The sequence below is a fragment of the Euphorbia lathyris genome, chromosome 6 (genome assembly GCF_963576675.1).
Source record: "Euphorbia lathyris chromosome 6, ddEupLath1.1, whole genome shotgun sequence".
NCBI lineage: Eukaryota > Viridiplantae > Streptophyta > Magnoliopsida > Malpighiales > Euphorbiaceae > Euphorbia > Euphorbia lathyris.
In genome coordinates, this window is record NC_088915.1 from 24628674 (window position 1) to 24645077 (window position 16404).

The following is a 16404-nucleotide window of genomic DNA, read 5'->3' on the forward strand; positions in this document are numbered from 1 at the left end:
AGATAAAAAGAGCGGTTTTGGCCAACTTTAGAGGTTTGACCACTGAAACCGCTAATTGAAGTGTTTGGTGGAGAGAGGTTTGGGAGAGAGTTTTTGGATGAAAACGCTAATTTAGAAAAAGCTCTTAAAAGGAGCTTTTTCAATTAGCGTTTTGCAATATTAAAATTAATGGACTTTTTTAACCCTAATAGATAGACTCCCTCTTCTCCTGCGCCAAAATTAATGCCCTTATTCGTCTTTTTGCACAAACCGCTATTATCAATCAGCTAATTTTTACCAAACAGGTCTACACAAACAGCTAATCAAATCAGCTAGTCAAATCAGCTAATGTAATCAGCTAACAGCTAATGTAATCAGCTAACAGCTAATTCCCAAACAGGGCCTTAATTTTTTTATTAAACGATATATACTTTAATAAACTATCATTTCTTGAATTTTATCTAATTTATAGATAATGATAAACTATAAATAATAATAATAATATTTTCAAAAAAATAATAATAATAAATAAATAATGAAAAGGTATAGATAAATAATAATAATAATAATTATATATATAAATAATTATAATATAATAAATAATGATAAATTACTGAATACTGAAACTAAATGCTGAAATTGGATGCTGAAACTGAATACTGAACTGAACTGAACTGAACTGATTGTTACTGAAATTAAGTGATAAAGAACAGGGCCTAAGTACCAATTTAGGCTCAACGTTCAAAATAGCACCAATATAGGCTTAACGTTTACAATATAATATCAATTTAGGCTTAACGTTTACAATATAGCATCAATTTAGGCCTCACGTACAAAATAGCACTAATATAGGCTTAACGTTTACAAAATAATACGAATGTAAGCTTAATGTTTACAAAATATATCCAATTTAAGCTAAACGTCACAATTAAATTAACCATATTATATTCTTTTCCTATTAACTTTATATGTTATCTTTTTATTTAGTTCTATTTTCTTATTTATTATAATACAATTAATTAGTATTCTTGCCAATTAAAACCTTACATTTGTTTTTCATCAACAATTCCATGACTCCTAAATTTCATGGCTCATGTAAAATAATATTGATACATGTCAGTGTTCGAAATATTGTGGATATTCAATTACTTTTAGTTTGCATATATTACATAAGCAATGAAATTTAGTAGTCATGGAATCATTGATGAAAAACAAATATAAAATCTTAATGGGCAAGAATACTAATTAATTGTATTATAATAAATAAGAATATAGAACTAAATAAAAAGATAATATATAAAATTATAATAGGAAAGAATATAATATGATTAATTTAATTATGACGTTTAGTTTAAATTGTATATATTTTGTAAACGTTAAACTTAAATTCGTATTATTTTGTAAACGTTAAACCTATATTGGTGCTATTTTGTACGTGAGGCCTAAATTGATGTTATATTGTAAATGTTAAGTCTAAATTGATATTATGTGGTAAACGTTAAGCCTATATTGATGCTATTTTGAACGTTGAGCTTAAATTGGTATTTCTCCAAAAAAACTTTAGGCCTATTTTGGTACCTTAAAATTATGAATAGCATCTTAGTGATTTGAGGAGTCACAAGAACCTCTCCGAATTGGTTTTTTAACTATCTCTCCTGAAATTTTAATTTAAAAGCTGAACTAAGAGGTAGTTGAAAATACTATATAAAAACTTAAAGTTTGAAGGGTTTAAAGAAAATAAACTGTTAACAATTCTCTGTCCTCCTGAATATCTCTCATTCAGTAGAAAATTTCTACAATATTTCAGAATCAATACCAATATTGATCTCGATCCACAACAGAACTTCTCCATTCAATAGAATGTACATACTCTATTTAAATCATATTAATTTTGATTAACTCAAACTGTTAACTTGAATTAAATTAAGATAAATATGTTATCTTCTCTCGAGAATTGGAGCAGTAGATTTTCATCCAAAGTTATTTACCCAAACTTGTATATAGATTCTGCTCCACACAACTGTATGAATGAACGGTCTAAACGCGCTTCTAAAGATGTTATGGACACGCTCTCCTGATCAGAGCATAAAGTAACTAATAATGATTTGTTATTACGGTGATTCATCAACTAACAAAACAAAGTCGGTTTAAAAAGAAGAAATTAATTCATACGCGTGTTAGTGGCAAGTGGGATTAGCAGGTAGCTTCAATAATTTTATCAGTTGAAATTTTTGAAGTTTGTGTTGCTTACATCGTTCCTTCAAACTCCCATCTCTCTATCTGCCGACCCTTCAATCTCTTGATCAACTGTACCCTTTAGGTATGCAATCTAATCTAATCTAATCTAATCATCGTTTTCGATTAATTTCAGTTTAATTTGATAATTATCTCAATTACATGAATCGGTTCTTGTTTTATGTTCAATTTTCTATCTGCGATTTCATTCCTGCTACCCCTTATGTTGAACCCTTTCTAATTTATCTAAGTTTTGATTGCCCCTGTATGAAGATTGCTTAGGGTGGAAAAGTAACAAAAGAATTGATGAATTCTTCTTTCTTTTGTTTATTGCATTTCGGAATGATCCAGGAAATTTTTGGGGGGAAATTATAGAATTGTTATGGTAGAGCTTTGAGAAACTAACTTTGTCACTTGCGCATTCCAGTGAATCTTGATTCTTGATGTTCTTCCCTTTGATGTAATCTTAGAGAATTGCTTAGTGCATTTGATAGTGTGTGAATTGCTTCAATCTTATAGAACCAATCAATTCCAGTGAAGTGATTATACACCTTAAATGTTAGAATTATAAGCAGATTCGAAAGTGTTTTACATCAGAAATTTTTATGTGTTCAGGCTGTGATTAATTACATACCTTAAATGATGGGAATTATCAGATTTCATCATGTCTCTAGCTACTGTATGGACCACTTAAAGATAGCATCAAGATGATAATATAATATACATTGTCCTATTGTGACATTTCCCCGTATCTTAACTATTCTCCATAACATATGATCTTTTGTGCAGAACAAAATGGTTGGATTGATATAGTGTTATCTCCATCCGTATTGAAGTGAGCAACCTTTGCTTCTAGAAACAAAAACTATCCTCTGCATATGAACAGGCTGCTTCTTCAGCATCTGGCTTACATCTCATAGAAACATCAGTGCAATGTATCCTGGTGGTTATACAGCTGAAGTTACATGCTTATCACCTAAAGCAACACGGAGCAATGTGTATGATTTTTTCAGTCACTGCGGTGAGATTGAGCATGTTGAAATCATCAGGTAGTGCTTTATCTACCCATTATGGGGAAATATGTATTTTCTTATTAGCTCATTGTCAATCTTAGTGTTATTTACTTACTGATTATGATGAATTTTGAACTTAAAGTTACACATATTACTTAATGAAATTGATCAAATGGCCTTTCTTTTGTAGAAGGCCAAGAGTACAAATGACTTTGTTGTTCATAGTTATTAAAGGCGCGCAGGCGCGCCTCGGCTAAGGCTCCAGCCTTAGCGCTTCTGGAGCCCAAAGGCGGGCGCGGTCAGTCAGGCACGCGCCTTAGTGCGCCTTAAGCCAGGCGCAAGGCACGCGCCTCGGCTACCTTAGGGTAATTTAGGGTATTGTAGGGTTTTTTAAGTTCAGAAAATAAAAGAAAAACAGAGACACACAAAGATCGAAAGTTTTTACTACACATATCGCAGCAGATATTATGCCTTAGTAGTTAACTAGAACTTAACTCATGCATTTTATGGTTTTATTGTTGGTATTTGACTATTTGTGATTATTTGTGACTAGTATTATGAATTTATGATTATTTTTTTTGGTGCGCCTCGAGTCGCTCGGGCGCGCGCCTTAAGTTGCGCCTTGCGCCTTTAATAACTATGGTTTGATCTTTATACTTTCTGGTTTAATACATAAAAATATCTTTATGCTTTTGAAATGTTTATTGCTTTTAGGACAAAGTGGAACTATTATTTTTTACTTGTCATTGTTCTCATAGTTTCATTTATTTTGGAAGGTGATCTGCCTCTTAGCCTTTTTTTCAACCATTTTAAATCCTTTGTGAATAACTATTTCAATCTTGCTTATCCCGTTTTCAGAAGAACACAATAATATTTTTATACTTTCTTTTTTCTAATTCAAAGGAGGGTAAAATGATATATCTCAAGCATTTTGTGGATGATATGTGCTGATCTTTGTTGGTATTATGTATTTCAGGTTTTGATTTGTTGAGCATTCATTATACTATACATAAAAAGGAGTTCTAAATTACTAATTCTGAACATTCTGGTAGCTATTTTATTAGTTTCATGAAATATTCTACTCAACTGAAGTTTTTTGTTTGGTAACAGGTCTGGTGAGCATGCTTCCACTGCATATGTGACATTTAAAGGTGCCTATGGTCTTGAAACGGCTATCCTGCTCAGTGTAAGTTGTCATATTTCTCAAAAAAGATTGCAAGCCAAGCTGTTTGAGAAATAATTCTAGTTGCATGACTCCTTAATCCATAATGTCTTTGTTATCAGTTACAAACTTTAATTGTCATTTCAAAAGTCTGAATATAGGTGCCAACAATGTTTGGAAGTCAAAATATATGGAGATAAATTGCGAAGTTCAATTATAAGACAATCCTGTAATATTCACCCCGTGTTAATATAAACATGAGGTGATATTCAGACCTTGATAGATGTTTTCTGCCTCAAGATTCAAGAGGAAAATCTAATGGTCTTTTGTTTCAACACTTTCCACAAAATAAGAATGAATGTAATTTCTCAAAAAGATAAATGCGGGAATTTGTTTCCATAATGCAGTCCACATTTCTGTAATACTGTTGACAATCTGCAGTATTATCGTCTCTTTGCTTTATTAGAATTTCTTAACCTACAATCAAATTAAAATGTTTTTTCTTTCATCAGGACAAGATCTTCAAATGTTTTTACCTCCTAACCCTCATTTAGTCACACAGATGATTTTCCTTTTGCTTCTGCTTTTCTTTTCCATTCTTCATTCTTACTCGCCATTTCAATCATGCTTCGTTTTGAATGTTGTTTAGTTCCTTGTTGATGAAGATATTTTTTCTATAACTGCTGCATGAGCTCAATACATTGAATTCTACCTATAAACATATACTACTTTTCAATGCCGCAGCTCTCTGTCAACTTGTACTAACCTTTTCTATTGTAGGGAGCTACAATTGTGGACCAACGTGTATGCATAATGCGGTGGGGTGCTTATATAGATGATTCTTTTTATTGGAATGTTGAGAACAATGTTGGCACAACAGTATGCATCTACCTCTTTAACTTGTAGTATGCTCTTTTTTACTTACTAGCTGTGCACACTGATTTACCGTATCATTTGAACTTGGGGGAGAAAATAAGTTGATCTTGCTTTTTACAACCTTTGGATTGTGCCTTTCATGAATTAAATAGGAGATGAACTGTGAGTAACATGGAGTCAGAAACAAGGTAAGTTAATAAAGTGAAGGCATGAAAGAAATATAGCCGTCTTACAATTGTTCAAAGTTTTTTCAGAATCATACAACCAGATCAGGATTTTCCACCTTTCAAATGTATAATTAATTAGGCTATGAACTTTGACAGATAAATGATAAATTTGGCCTTTTAACTTCTCTTGCAGGACCAATTTTGCTGCAAAAACTTTAGATATTAAGTTAATCAACAACCTGGCGTTTTTAGCTAAATTCGTCCAAAAGTGACACTTGTCAAGATATATTTTGTGGGTTGTCTCATGTGTCATTTTGGATAAATTTGACAAACTATGTTGAAGGATTAAATTGATATTCAAAGTTGATTTTGAAGCAAATAAACACTGCAAAAGAAACAAAGTTGGGGGGTAAACTTCAAAATTTGAATCTGAAAATGGTGTTGTATCTTAATTTAATGCCTTAGCATATAATATTAGCCTAGTAAGTTGGAGGCAGTATAAAATTATATTTTAAAATGGAGTTGAAGATTTTATGCAGGAATATTTGCACTTTGCAGGGAATTCATGTGAGCCAATATGCTTCAACCCCTGGAGAAGCAGTGAGTGTGGCCCAGGAAGTTGTGAAAACAATGGTAGCTAAAGGATATGATCTAGGAAAAGATGCATTGATGAGAGCGAAAGCTTTCGACGAATCTCATAAAGTGTCAACAAGTGCAGCAGCCAAGGTTGCTGAGCTTAGCACTAGAATTGGTCTTACTGACAAGATACAAACAAGCATGCAAACAGTGAAATCAGTGGACGAGAAGTTCCGTGTCTCAGACATCACAGCATCAGCTATATTAGTCACCGGAACAGCAGCCTTAGTTGCGGGTAAATCAGTTGTAGCTGCTGCTAATGCTGTACTTAATAGCAGTTACGTTGCAAAGGGAGCTGTCTGGGTTTCCGATGTTTTAGTACACGCAGCTCAGGCTGCTGCTGATTTTGGCAAGAACCAAACTGAATAACCAAATCTATTAGCCAATATAAACAACTGTTTGTTGTTTCTTGTGCACAAATAAATCTATGTTTTGTTTAATATGAACTATGAAGGCAAGTGGTAGTTCGTTACTGACTTGAAATCACAGTGCATCAGTAACGGATTCAGAATTCATTCACAGGGGTGCTCCGATGTCTGTGCGTGTTTAATTGAAATTTTTTAGGTGTCTTTAGCCTAAAAATTAAACGGAGTTTTCCGATGAACAGCAGATGCTTAAAATCCCTCCCAACCCCCTGTATCAATTCAGCAATAAGAGGCTCTGATTGTTATACACTAATTAAGTGTACTTTTTTTAGTGTCTAAATCTAATACAAATGTTATCTATTTTAATCATTACTTTTTATCCCTGATACTTTCTTTGGATGATCACAACTTTGTTGAAAATTTGTTATCTTCTCCACTTAGAAACAGATAATTTGTGCCAGACTAATCCAGAGAGAGGTTTCTCTCTAGAGACAAAGCTCTCTCACCAAGTATTTTAATCACATCTATATTCTCATCTATAGATGGTTAAGCTAATTCAGTACTTTAACCATCTAGACTGTGTGCTTGATGGTTACTATTTGGTCTCTGGCGTATCCAAAATTTTGTCATTTGACTTTGACCAATTACTTGGTCACATTTGGCATCTGAGCTATTTCAATTGATGAAATTTCATTTAATTTGGATGGAGACATGACATACTAGAAATGCTATCTATTCTTCCAAATCGGCTTATACGCTTTTTGAGAGAAGCCGTAATGCTTGGACAAGAACTTTGGGTTGGAAGAGAATGTGGGAGTTGCATCTTCCTCCAAAATTGAAATTGTTTCTGTGGAAATTTTGTTCTCTCAGCCTCCCAACTAGAATTCGCCTCAATAGAAGACACGTGCTTCTCCCCATCGGTTGTGTTCTTTGTCCTACTTGAGCATGATTAGCATCTGTTCATGGGGTGTCCGTTTGTGATTTCTTGTTGGCAATTTGTTGGTATTCCTTTCACTTTTGTTGGCATTGAGGAGGTGAGTTCTGCATTTCTGAATCTTTGCAATTCGGCCTCTAGTAAGGATGTGTGGTTGCTATTGTGCTCTGGATGATTTGGCAGCAGAGGAATAACGTCCTTTGGAATGATAAACTTGCCGCTGCCCCCTTTGCTGTTTCGCAGACATTACAGTGGGTTCAGGATTGGAGAGAGCATCAGTGTAAATCGAAAGTGGTAGAAGGAAGTGGAGGGGATTAAGCCACCAACAGGTAGAGTCAAGTGTAACATTGACGCAGCCCTGTTTCAGTTCGAGGGGAAGTGTGGGTCTCGTGCTGTGTTGCATAGTGACAGTGGCGAGTTCTTGGGTTGTGCCAATAATTGGATTGAAGGTGTTTTCCTGGTCCCTGAAACTAAAGCTGTGGCACTTAGGAGAGCTATCAGTCGGGTTTTATCCATGGACTTTACTCAAGTCTTCTTCGAAACGGATGCTAAGACAGTGACAGATTGTTTTAATTCCTCCAAGTTTGGCATTATCATCCAAGAGTGTAAGAATTTGCTTCCTGATAAACAAGACGTTAGTGTCATTTATTCTTCAGAACATGAATGATGTTCACCAAGTTGCTAGGCAATCTATTTCAATGCTTGAGTTTTTCCCACCATTGTTCCTAGTTGGTTAGGAGCTTCTCTTTGTAAGGATTTATTCTTCAGTAATTTGCAAACAGCAAATTATTCAATCCTTGTTTGTCAAAAGAAAAAACGATCTTTAAATGGTCCAAACCATACTGATTTTTTTGGGGAATTAAACCCTAAAATATATATTGATTTGAATCCTCTCAAAGTTAAAACTCAACTGTCATCATAACTCAACAATCTGAATCGTTATCGAGCTGTCCTAAATTGGCAAGTCTAGTCTGCTTTGTACATGATGAGGATTAAAATGAGTAAAGATTAAATCAAGGGAGATTCTGCGGTGACTACTAGTGTTGCACTCATACATAAGACAAACATACAAAGTGGAGTTGCCCCTATCCAACTTTGTTTCAACAAACATAGTACAAGTTTCTCTATACAAATGGGACTCATTAATATGACTAAACTTCTGTTTAAGTGTTTACCAACTCAGCGAATTCTTTGATTGCTGCAGTTTTGCATTGTAGGAACTCTCCATCTCTTCCTGCAAAAACTTAACCCACTTAGACAACAAAACAGGTTGCAACAATCAAGCTCTTCTGTTATTTTAATCCTCAGTTTACCTTGCAATATTTTAGAAGAGGTTGCAAGAATGATGACCTGAAAATCCTTACTGATTTTCCTAAACAGTTTCTATCCATTTCTGCAATCAATAACCATCATCAATACCATACCTGCCCATCAACGAAATAAGAATAAATGTATGTTCACTTACCATCATCATCATCCATTCTCATTCCTCCCTCATTAAGTTCTTCCAGCAGCTAAAAAAACAACCAAGTTAATGTCAAAATCAAAATAATAGACAACAACTCCACAAAATATCATACTCCAGGAAAGAGAAACAAAAATATGAACTTCAAATCCTCCTTCGCAATCACATGTACCCGAAAAAAAAAAATGTTACCACATCTCAGACCTAGCTTGGCAGGAGAATGAAGGAATTTTCAGGTGTTTCAAGGTTCTAACTCTCCGCAGTGCTTGGGAGTTGGGATAAAGGAAGTAAGGTTGTAAAGTTTACCTTGCCTGGGAGCAAATTTTTTTAATGGAGGTAATTGGAGGGAAGAAATGAGAAATCCAAATTAGGTAAGGTAATTTTAATCCTTTTACACAACAAAATTAATGAACATCCAATCCATTCCTTTCTTTTCCTTCTTCAAGAAAAAGAAAACACTGGTGAAGCAGAGTGGCCTATATTTTATTCACAGACCAGAGCTGAGACCACAAATCTTCACCCAAAAAGGAATTGAAACTAGTTGGTATAATCTACAAAGACAAGTAATCTACAGCATAAAATCCAGTATTTTTAAAAAGAGAGCAGTAATAAAGACATAAACTATGAAGTGATCCAAACAGATACAGCATAAAATTAAGCTTCAGTATTTTTGTGATCCCCATAGCAATCTTAAGAGGGCCTTTTCAAAATTATCCACACTAGAATTAAAGGATAACAGAACAAGTGCAGATTTTACTGTGAATGATACACTAGAGTTGTATAGTCAGATTGCTGGTGTGCAGTAATGCAGATAAATCACAAAAATGTCATTACCTGAGCAAGTGTTGGGACTGCAGTAGGATCAAATTCATCACAACGTCTTGGATCAATAGGCACACAAACACGTCCTACACCAAATTAAATAAATCAATAAATTAGGTTGTCTTTTGAATAAAATCTGTTTTGGAGAAGATGAATTATTTATTAATGTTTTGGTGGCAATGAAAGAACGTAGTCATTTAGTTACTGAGGTTTGAATATATTAAAAGCTATGGATTTCCTTCAATGAATAAAGAAAATCCAAAGTTGGATGAAAAAGTAATAATGTAGAACAAATAAGTCATAGTTGTCAGTACACTAGGGGGTATTCTTCTTATGAGTTTACTAAATTCTGGTTAGATGAAAGAAACTAATGCAGAATAAATAAATAATTGAAGCTGTTGCAAGCACTTGGTGAAGGTCAGAGATGAATGACAGTGGTCAGTACTCAGTACATTAGCGGGTATTCTTCTCACGAGTTTACTAAATTTTGGAAAATGGCTTCCTGTTTTGGGAACAGTCCTCAGCCTTAGAATGGGCTTAGTTTTTTACTAACAACAAAACAAAGTTATTTCTTACCAAATTTACTGGGTCGAAACACCAGAGAATGCAAGAAACTTTTTACTAAAAAAATTAAGCCTTAATCTATAAATAAAAACTTTGAAGAAGAAAAAGATAAGTTTCTGATAAAACAAACTGTAAAAATCACATGCTTAAATGCTTATTTTAAGACGTTCACGCCCCATGGCCATGCATAGTTGGTAAACCTTTGAACCTCAAGCTAGTTACCTGTTTTTGGATGAACACAAAACGGCGCCTTCAACAAATGATTCATGTGTTTTGAAACCTAAGGAACATGAAGAAAGGTTGAAAGTAAAGAGTAAGAAATTCAGCATTATATGGAGAAAAGGTATGCCTGCTGAAAGTATATAATCCTTTATCTGAAATAGAGGGCATTTCCAAACCCAAGAACTAGTGAAAAAACTTCACAAGAGTTGTCACCAGGGTCATGATAAGATGTGGGGGAATAGAATTTAACAAACCTCCATATCAAGCCTAGGATAAGTATAGGCAAATACAATCTCTTCAACACATCTGTGGAGTCCCTGTCCCTTAAAAACAAAACATAAATAAATAAGACATCAAAGCAAAGTAAACTTCCAAAGAAAACAAATCAACACTAACACATAGATTGTAATCTTTCGCAAGATCCTTATTTATAAATTGCAGCAATTTTTAAAGATTCTAAAATTTTGAACTCTGAAAGCATGTAAGAAATATGATCATTTGTGCTATTCAATTTGCACATCCTTCACCACATCAGAATATCAAGTCTCTAAGAGCAAACACAAGTATAATTCGCATGAAACTAAAGCTTGTGCTGGGCAATTTGACTAATGGCCTAAATGACAGAACCAACACTACTTAAATGGGATCAGGAGTTAGTTGATTCCAATGAATTGAGCTACCAAAATTGAATTTACATCACTCAAACTTGTTCCAACATAAAAATGAGAAACCTATGGTGATGAAGTGAAATAAGAGTTAAAATCTAGTTTGGTCCAAGTGAGATGGAGCCACTGAAATTTCTACATAGATAACCCGATGCGTATATGATTTCAAATGCTGTTATAATTCCATGCCATGAAGAGGTAACAAAATAAAATGGTTGTTCCATGGAAGTCCTTTTGTTACCTTCTTTTGTCCAGATTGTAATGCGCGCTTCAGCTGATTCCATCGAACAATGTTGATGTCTTCTTTTGAAATGGAGGCTTGCTTAGCAGTCTGCCACTTTCCCCGAAGCTCGGAAGTAATAGCTACAAATATAACATGTTTACTTTAGCAGGAAGATATGGAGATAATCATAAATTAAAGACATGAAAGAAAAATACATTCATCTGGAATCATCTCCAAAATCTTTTCATATCTCTCTTCAGTTGAAAATAGCTTCTGGTATGAAAGTAATTTGGTCTCAAAAAAATCCTTGAGAACTTCTGAGTATGCTCTCCTGCAAATCAGTATGCCTCAGAATACAAAATGGTCCTAGAATTAAAGAGCAGGTAGGCAAAAGAATTAATTCATTGTAGAACTTACACAAGGAAAGGATGAAGAGCAGGGCCAGGCAAAGAGACCTTCTTATTGCTATTTTCATTGCCCTGAAGAGAATACAGATTATAAAACTTACATCAAACTTTATCTTATAGAAGATACAATAAAGCAGTGAAATCTTAAATTGCAGTATACCACCTTGTATACTCGGAAATAATCAGCAATAGCTGCCCTCTGCTCATTAGACAAACTGCATGTATAACGTTGATGATTAAACTTAGTGTTATGTCAAAGGTAAGAAATGAAAAGAAATCACAACACAGTGAATAAGCTGCATTACCGTCTTGCTTTTCCATCACAAACCCAGCAATGGACACCACGTCGACCACTGTAAACCCAGAGAATATGGTTGAAACCAAAATCATCTGCGTGTTTGTAGTGCCACAATATATCTTAAATTGAAATAAGAAACTGATTTTAAATATGTACAAGTATGAAATTAGCACTGTCTATCTGTTTGCATGTGTATATAAGCTTCGATTTGGGGGAAAAGTAATTTAAAGAAAAACAAAAACCTAACCTAGATAAAGTTGGCAAATAAAAAACAAGATAATGCTAACATCAAGCTTTCGCAACTGTTTAAGAAACCCCTAAAAGTTACCAACAACTAATCACAGCTCGAACTAGATTTGCCCAGATGATGAAGCTGACTTTTAGCAGTAAGCCAATGTAAAATAGCACTACCTCTGAGTGCAGTGTCAATCACTTTAATAGCAACAGTCATTAGAGGCCAGCAGTCCAAACAAACATCAGCTCCTGAGCAGCAATATCTAACATCATCATAATCTGTTATATCCTACAAACGTTGGAGCTTAAAGATGTTAACAATTACTTCATGGTCTATGAAAGATAATAGAATTAGGCTGCAATAACGTTTCTGCTACAGAAGTTCAACGACTTACTATATCAAAAATTAGTTCCCTCTCCACCGGAGTGAAAACATTAGCACCACTTTGAGCGTAGGCATGCCTCTTTGCAGGCTGTGGCATATCAAAATTGTAAAACACTAAGTGCAAATAAGCAAAGGGTAAAAAAATAACAACCTAAAAGGAGAAATCAACATTGCAAGGTTGTAATTTATCAGAAACTGAATCCTTAATTTTCTGTTCAAGTTACATATGTAAATTCTGAACTTGGGAACTGAGATTAAAGTAATCTGTAAGAACAGAAGGCTTGAATCAAATAAATAAGTATAGAAAACATATTAAAATAACAAGAAATTGAATATCACAACTTATAGGGAACTTACATCAACGCTGTAAACAGGGCCAATGTCTATTTTAAAGGGGCATTTCTCTTTTATGGAATTTTCCAGTTCAGAGTCACTGTTGAAAGATTGAAACCGCAGATAAATGTCATTATCCAGTGTGAAAGAAAACTCCCTTCGTCCAAAGTAGGACTTGTCGCAGGCAGGATGCTTTCCATCTACAGACACACACAACCAGTTATGCATGAAATCCTTCCAAACGTGCACATCGTAAAGATTATGAGCAAGGACATGTCAGCCCCCTCTAGTGCAAGTGCACACATCGAAGCACACAAAATGATATTTAAAATTACCATTTCCATAGGACATCCATTTGAATATATCAGCATAGGGGAACAGCTTTCCTGCCATAAAGAAAAATTCCAATTTTAGACTGTCAACGAAAAGATGAATTTGGAGTAGAAGATAGTACAAGCTAAAAGCACTCAAGAAAATCAACAAGGATATTAAAAAAAGTAATCTTCGGTTTAGAATTATATAAAACAAGCAAACTACAAATACAAGTAAAGAAACACTAAATATGTTAATTAATTACTCAACAAATCGAAAAAAAAAGTATTACCATAATATAGTTTGAGATAGTTCGCATTAAATCCATCGGGAAAGGCATTTCCCAACTTCTGGCCATCAATCAACATAGGGTCTCCTCCATTATCATCTATCATTTTCTGCAGGAAGGCTAGCCCAGTGAGAGAATATTATTTGCTAATTCTTGAATCTAAAATTCTAATACAATCCAAGCAAGATCTTATCCGTAACCTCATCTACGCCTTGAAATTTGAAGACTTGAAATAAAAAGTACAATACGACAAGTACAATCTCCTCAAATCGGAGTATCTAATCAACCTACCTGATCAGATTCTGGCTGAAATCTTGAAGCACAAAGGAAGCAGTTTCTTCAAACAACAGCAGAAGATATTACAGAGAGCTGAAGATTGCTCCTACTCTCTCGAGAGAGAACAAATTGGGCAGAGCAGGGTAGAGGGGACTGTGAATCAATGGAATATTTGATGAAGATGATGGCAGCGTGCATAGAACCAGACTAAGATGAGTTTGGTTGATGAGAGCTGCAAAATTGGCGGCAAAAATTAGGGCAAATGAGTTGTGTGGCGGGAAATATGTAATTAAGGAAATTGTAGTTTTTTTTTTTTTGAAGAAGGAAATTGTAGTTTTAAAAGATGTTTAATTTATAACTGGACTATTAATTATGAGCATGTTATGATAAATGCATTTTTTTAAGTAATAAATGCAATTTAAATCATTCATTTATATATAAAAAAAAAAAAGTCTATTAGTATAAATAAGTGTCGTTTCTTTATTTATAAGAAACTCATCTTCTATTTATAAGACTCGCTAATATTAAAACATATGTTGTTATTGTTTTTCTTTCTATCTAATTTTTTTATTGAATTAATTGTTACAAATCTACTATAAATAATCTTCATATGTATTAAATACTTACGCAAAAATTATAGGCCCATTTCGTATATTTTACCTTTATCTTTTATGCATATGATAAGTATGGGTTTTTTTATTTGTTCCACATATTATTCTCTGCATTACCAGAACAGTCAAGACAAATTGCTAATCTCGTGCTCCCACCTTTCATATCAGTATTTTACATTATCTTTTGGTCGAATTTAAGACTCATCTTTAAGGATCGAAACAATCATCTAGATTTTGAGATCAGAATTAAGGTTTTAGTTTTTTTTAGTTTTTCTTTATCTACTCCAGTGATTGCAATGTATTATTCTTTTATTTCTATAAATGAGTAGTTCATTCTACATGTTGAAACCAACCTTGAGTTGGAGATTGTAAGTCATTTTCTTTATAATTATGAATAAAAACATATTTGATGGTTGTTTAATGAGTTCTTAATCCATTATAGAAGTAATTAACATATATTATGGTTGAATAATTGGGAGAGACTCGGGTCAGGATATGGAAACACCATCAGACATATGTTGTTAGGATTGAAGACATGAATAACCATATGCTATAGTCTTTAGCACTTTAAATATTAAAATGTTTCTTTAATCTTAATGCTTAGACATAAGTGAACATAAAGAGACTTAGTTTGCATTTTCAATAGAATATTGGGAACAAAAGATACTTGACTCAATTGAATTTAATGAAAGACACCTATAAACCTACATTCATAACGTTTTAAGGAGAAATATGCATGTTCTCAACTTGTTTTCGTTATGCTTTAAACATGCTCTCTATTATTTATAAGTGAACTCATCAACTTGAATGCTTTTTTGTTACCAAAATCTCAAATCCGTTCATTGAATTAAATTTACAGTTATTCATAAATAGATCTCAATATTTTAACTATAAAGGATGTTACTTTATAAGGAATCTGATTGGTCTATGTCATTTAGTGATAATTTTAGACCGTTTTATCTTTGTGGATGACGATAATATACTTGTCATTTTAGTACTTTTTATAGCGCACTTACTAGAGCCATCACATTTTAGAACAACAGATAACAAAATCACATCACAACTTTGCATGTTGGAACCAATCTCTACTCTCGTCATTTCGTCGTAATTAGGGCATGAGTTGCCGGTCTCGTCATCTCATGTAAGCTCCATCACCAAGACCACAAAGTCATAATCTTTGAACAAAAACCTAAAATTTAAAAACCATCGAACGTACAAACTAACAACGAAATGATGTTAGAAGGGAAAAAGAGAGAAACAAGTGTTTGATATAGGAATGTTAAAAAGTGATATTTTAGGATGGCGATTTTAGTTTTATGATAATTTTAGATATTCTTAGTGTACAATTTTTTAATAGAAATATTATTTATGATATTTAGGCAAAATCCCTTAGTATTAAAGGATTGCAAATCAAGTTAGCTTACTTTGATAAAAGGCTTATATAGGTTATGGTCCTTACAAAGGACTTATTAGCCCATACGGATAAGTTGGGCAATGTGAGCATAGCAAGCCTATTTAAATTGGGCTTGAGCCATAGTATTGAGTCCCCCCATCAAATAATAATAACTATCCCAATGTTAGAATCAGTGTATTGTTATATAACTTAGGTACGGGCTGCTGGTGGCGCCTGGCTGGCTGGGTTTACCCATAACTTAGGTACGGGCTCCTTCTTTACTGCGGAGCTCTGGGGGATCTTGTATGGCATTAAACTCGCCATTCGCATGGGTGTTAAAAGACTTTCGGTGGAGTCTGACAATTTGGAGGCTATCAACAGGATTTCGGATAGACAGGCTGTTTGTCTTAAGAGTCAGAATCTCATTAAAGCCATCTTGAGGCTTCGTCCTGCCTTCGATTCTCTTACCTTCTCCCATATTTATAGGGAGCAAAACCGCGTGGCGGATCGCTTGGCAGCTGCTGGGCATGGAGGGTTG

At 34.0% G+C, this 16404-nt stretch overlaps 2 protein-coding genes across 3 annotated transcripts; one reads left to right on the plus strand and one right to left on the minus strand.

The window, feature by feature from the left end:
• The first annotated feature begins 2131 nt into the window (after positions 1–2131).
• LOC136232784 (binding partner of ACD11 1) lies at positions 2132–6802 on the plus strand. The gene is made up of 5 exons (XM_066022191.1): positions 2132–2299; positions 3004–3263; positions 4338–4413; positions 5170–5268; positions 5991–6802. Exons 2-5 carry the CDS (start codon positions 3148–3150, stop codon positions 6435–6437), a joined length of 738 nt encoding a protein of 245 aa, XP_065878263.1. The 5' UTR covers positions 2132–2299; positions 3004–3147; the 3' UTR covers positions 6438–6802.
• A 1553-nt stretch (positions 6803–8355) lies between these two features.
• Positions 8356–14150, minus strand: LOC136234219 (uncharacterized). Of its 2 annotated transcripts, none has more exons than XM_066024010.1 (17): positions 13878–14150; positions 13590–13695; positions 13321–13371; positions 13010–13185; positions 12663–12740; positions 12445–12556; positions 12041–12125; positions 11899–11950; positions 11746–11807; positions 11544–11659; positions 11347–11468; positions 10695–10757; positions 10441–10498; positions 9667–9740; positions 8833–8881; positions 8681–8760; positions 8356–8601 (listed from the first exon to the last, which is right to left on the minus strand). In XM_066024010.1, the coding sequence occupies exons 2-17, from the start codon at positions 13690–13692 to the stop codon at positions 8539–8541; spliced, it is 1344 nt and encodes a 447-aa protein (XP_065880082.1). In that variant the 5' UTR covers positions 13693–13695; positions 13878–14150; the 3' UTR covers positions 8356–8538. The 2 variants fall into 2 exon arrangements, with proteins under 2 accessions (XP_065880082.1, XP_065880081.1); XM_066024009.1 differs by having other exon boundaries at positions 10695–10763; positions 13878–14149.
• Between the last annotated feature and the right edge of the window lie 2254 nt (positions 14151–16404).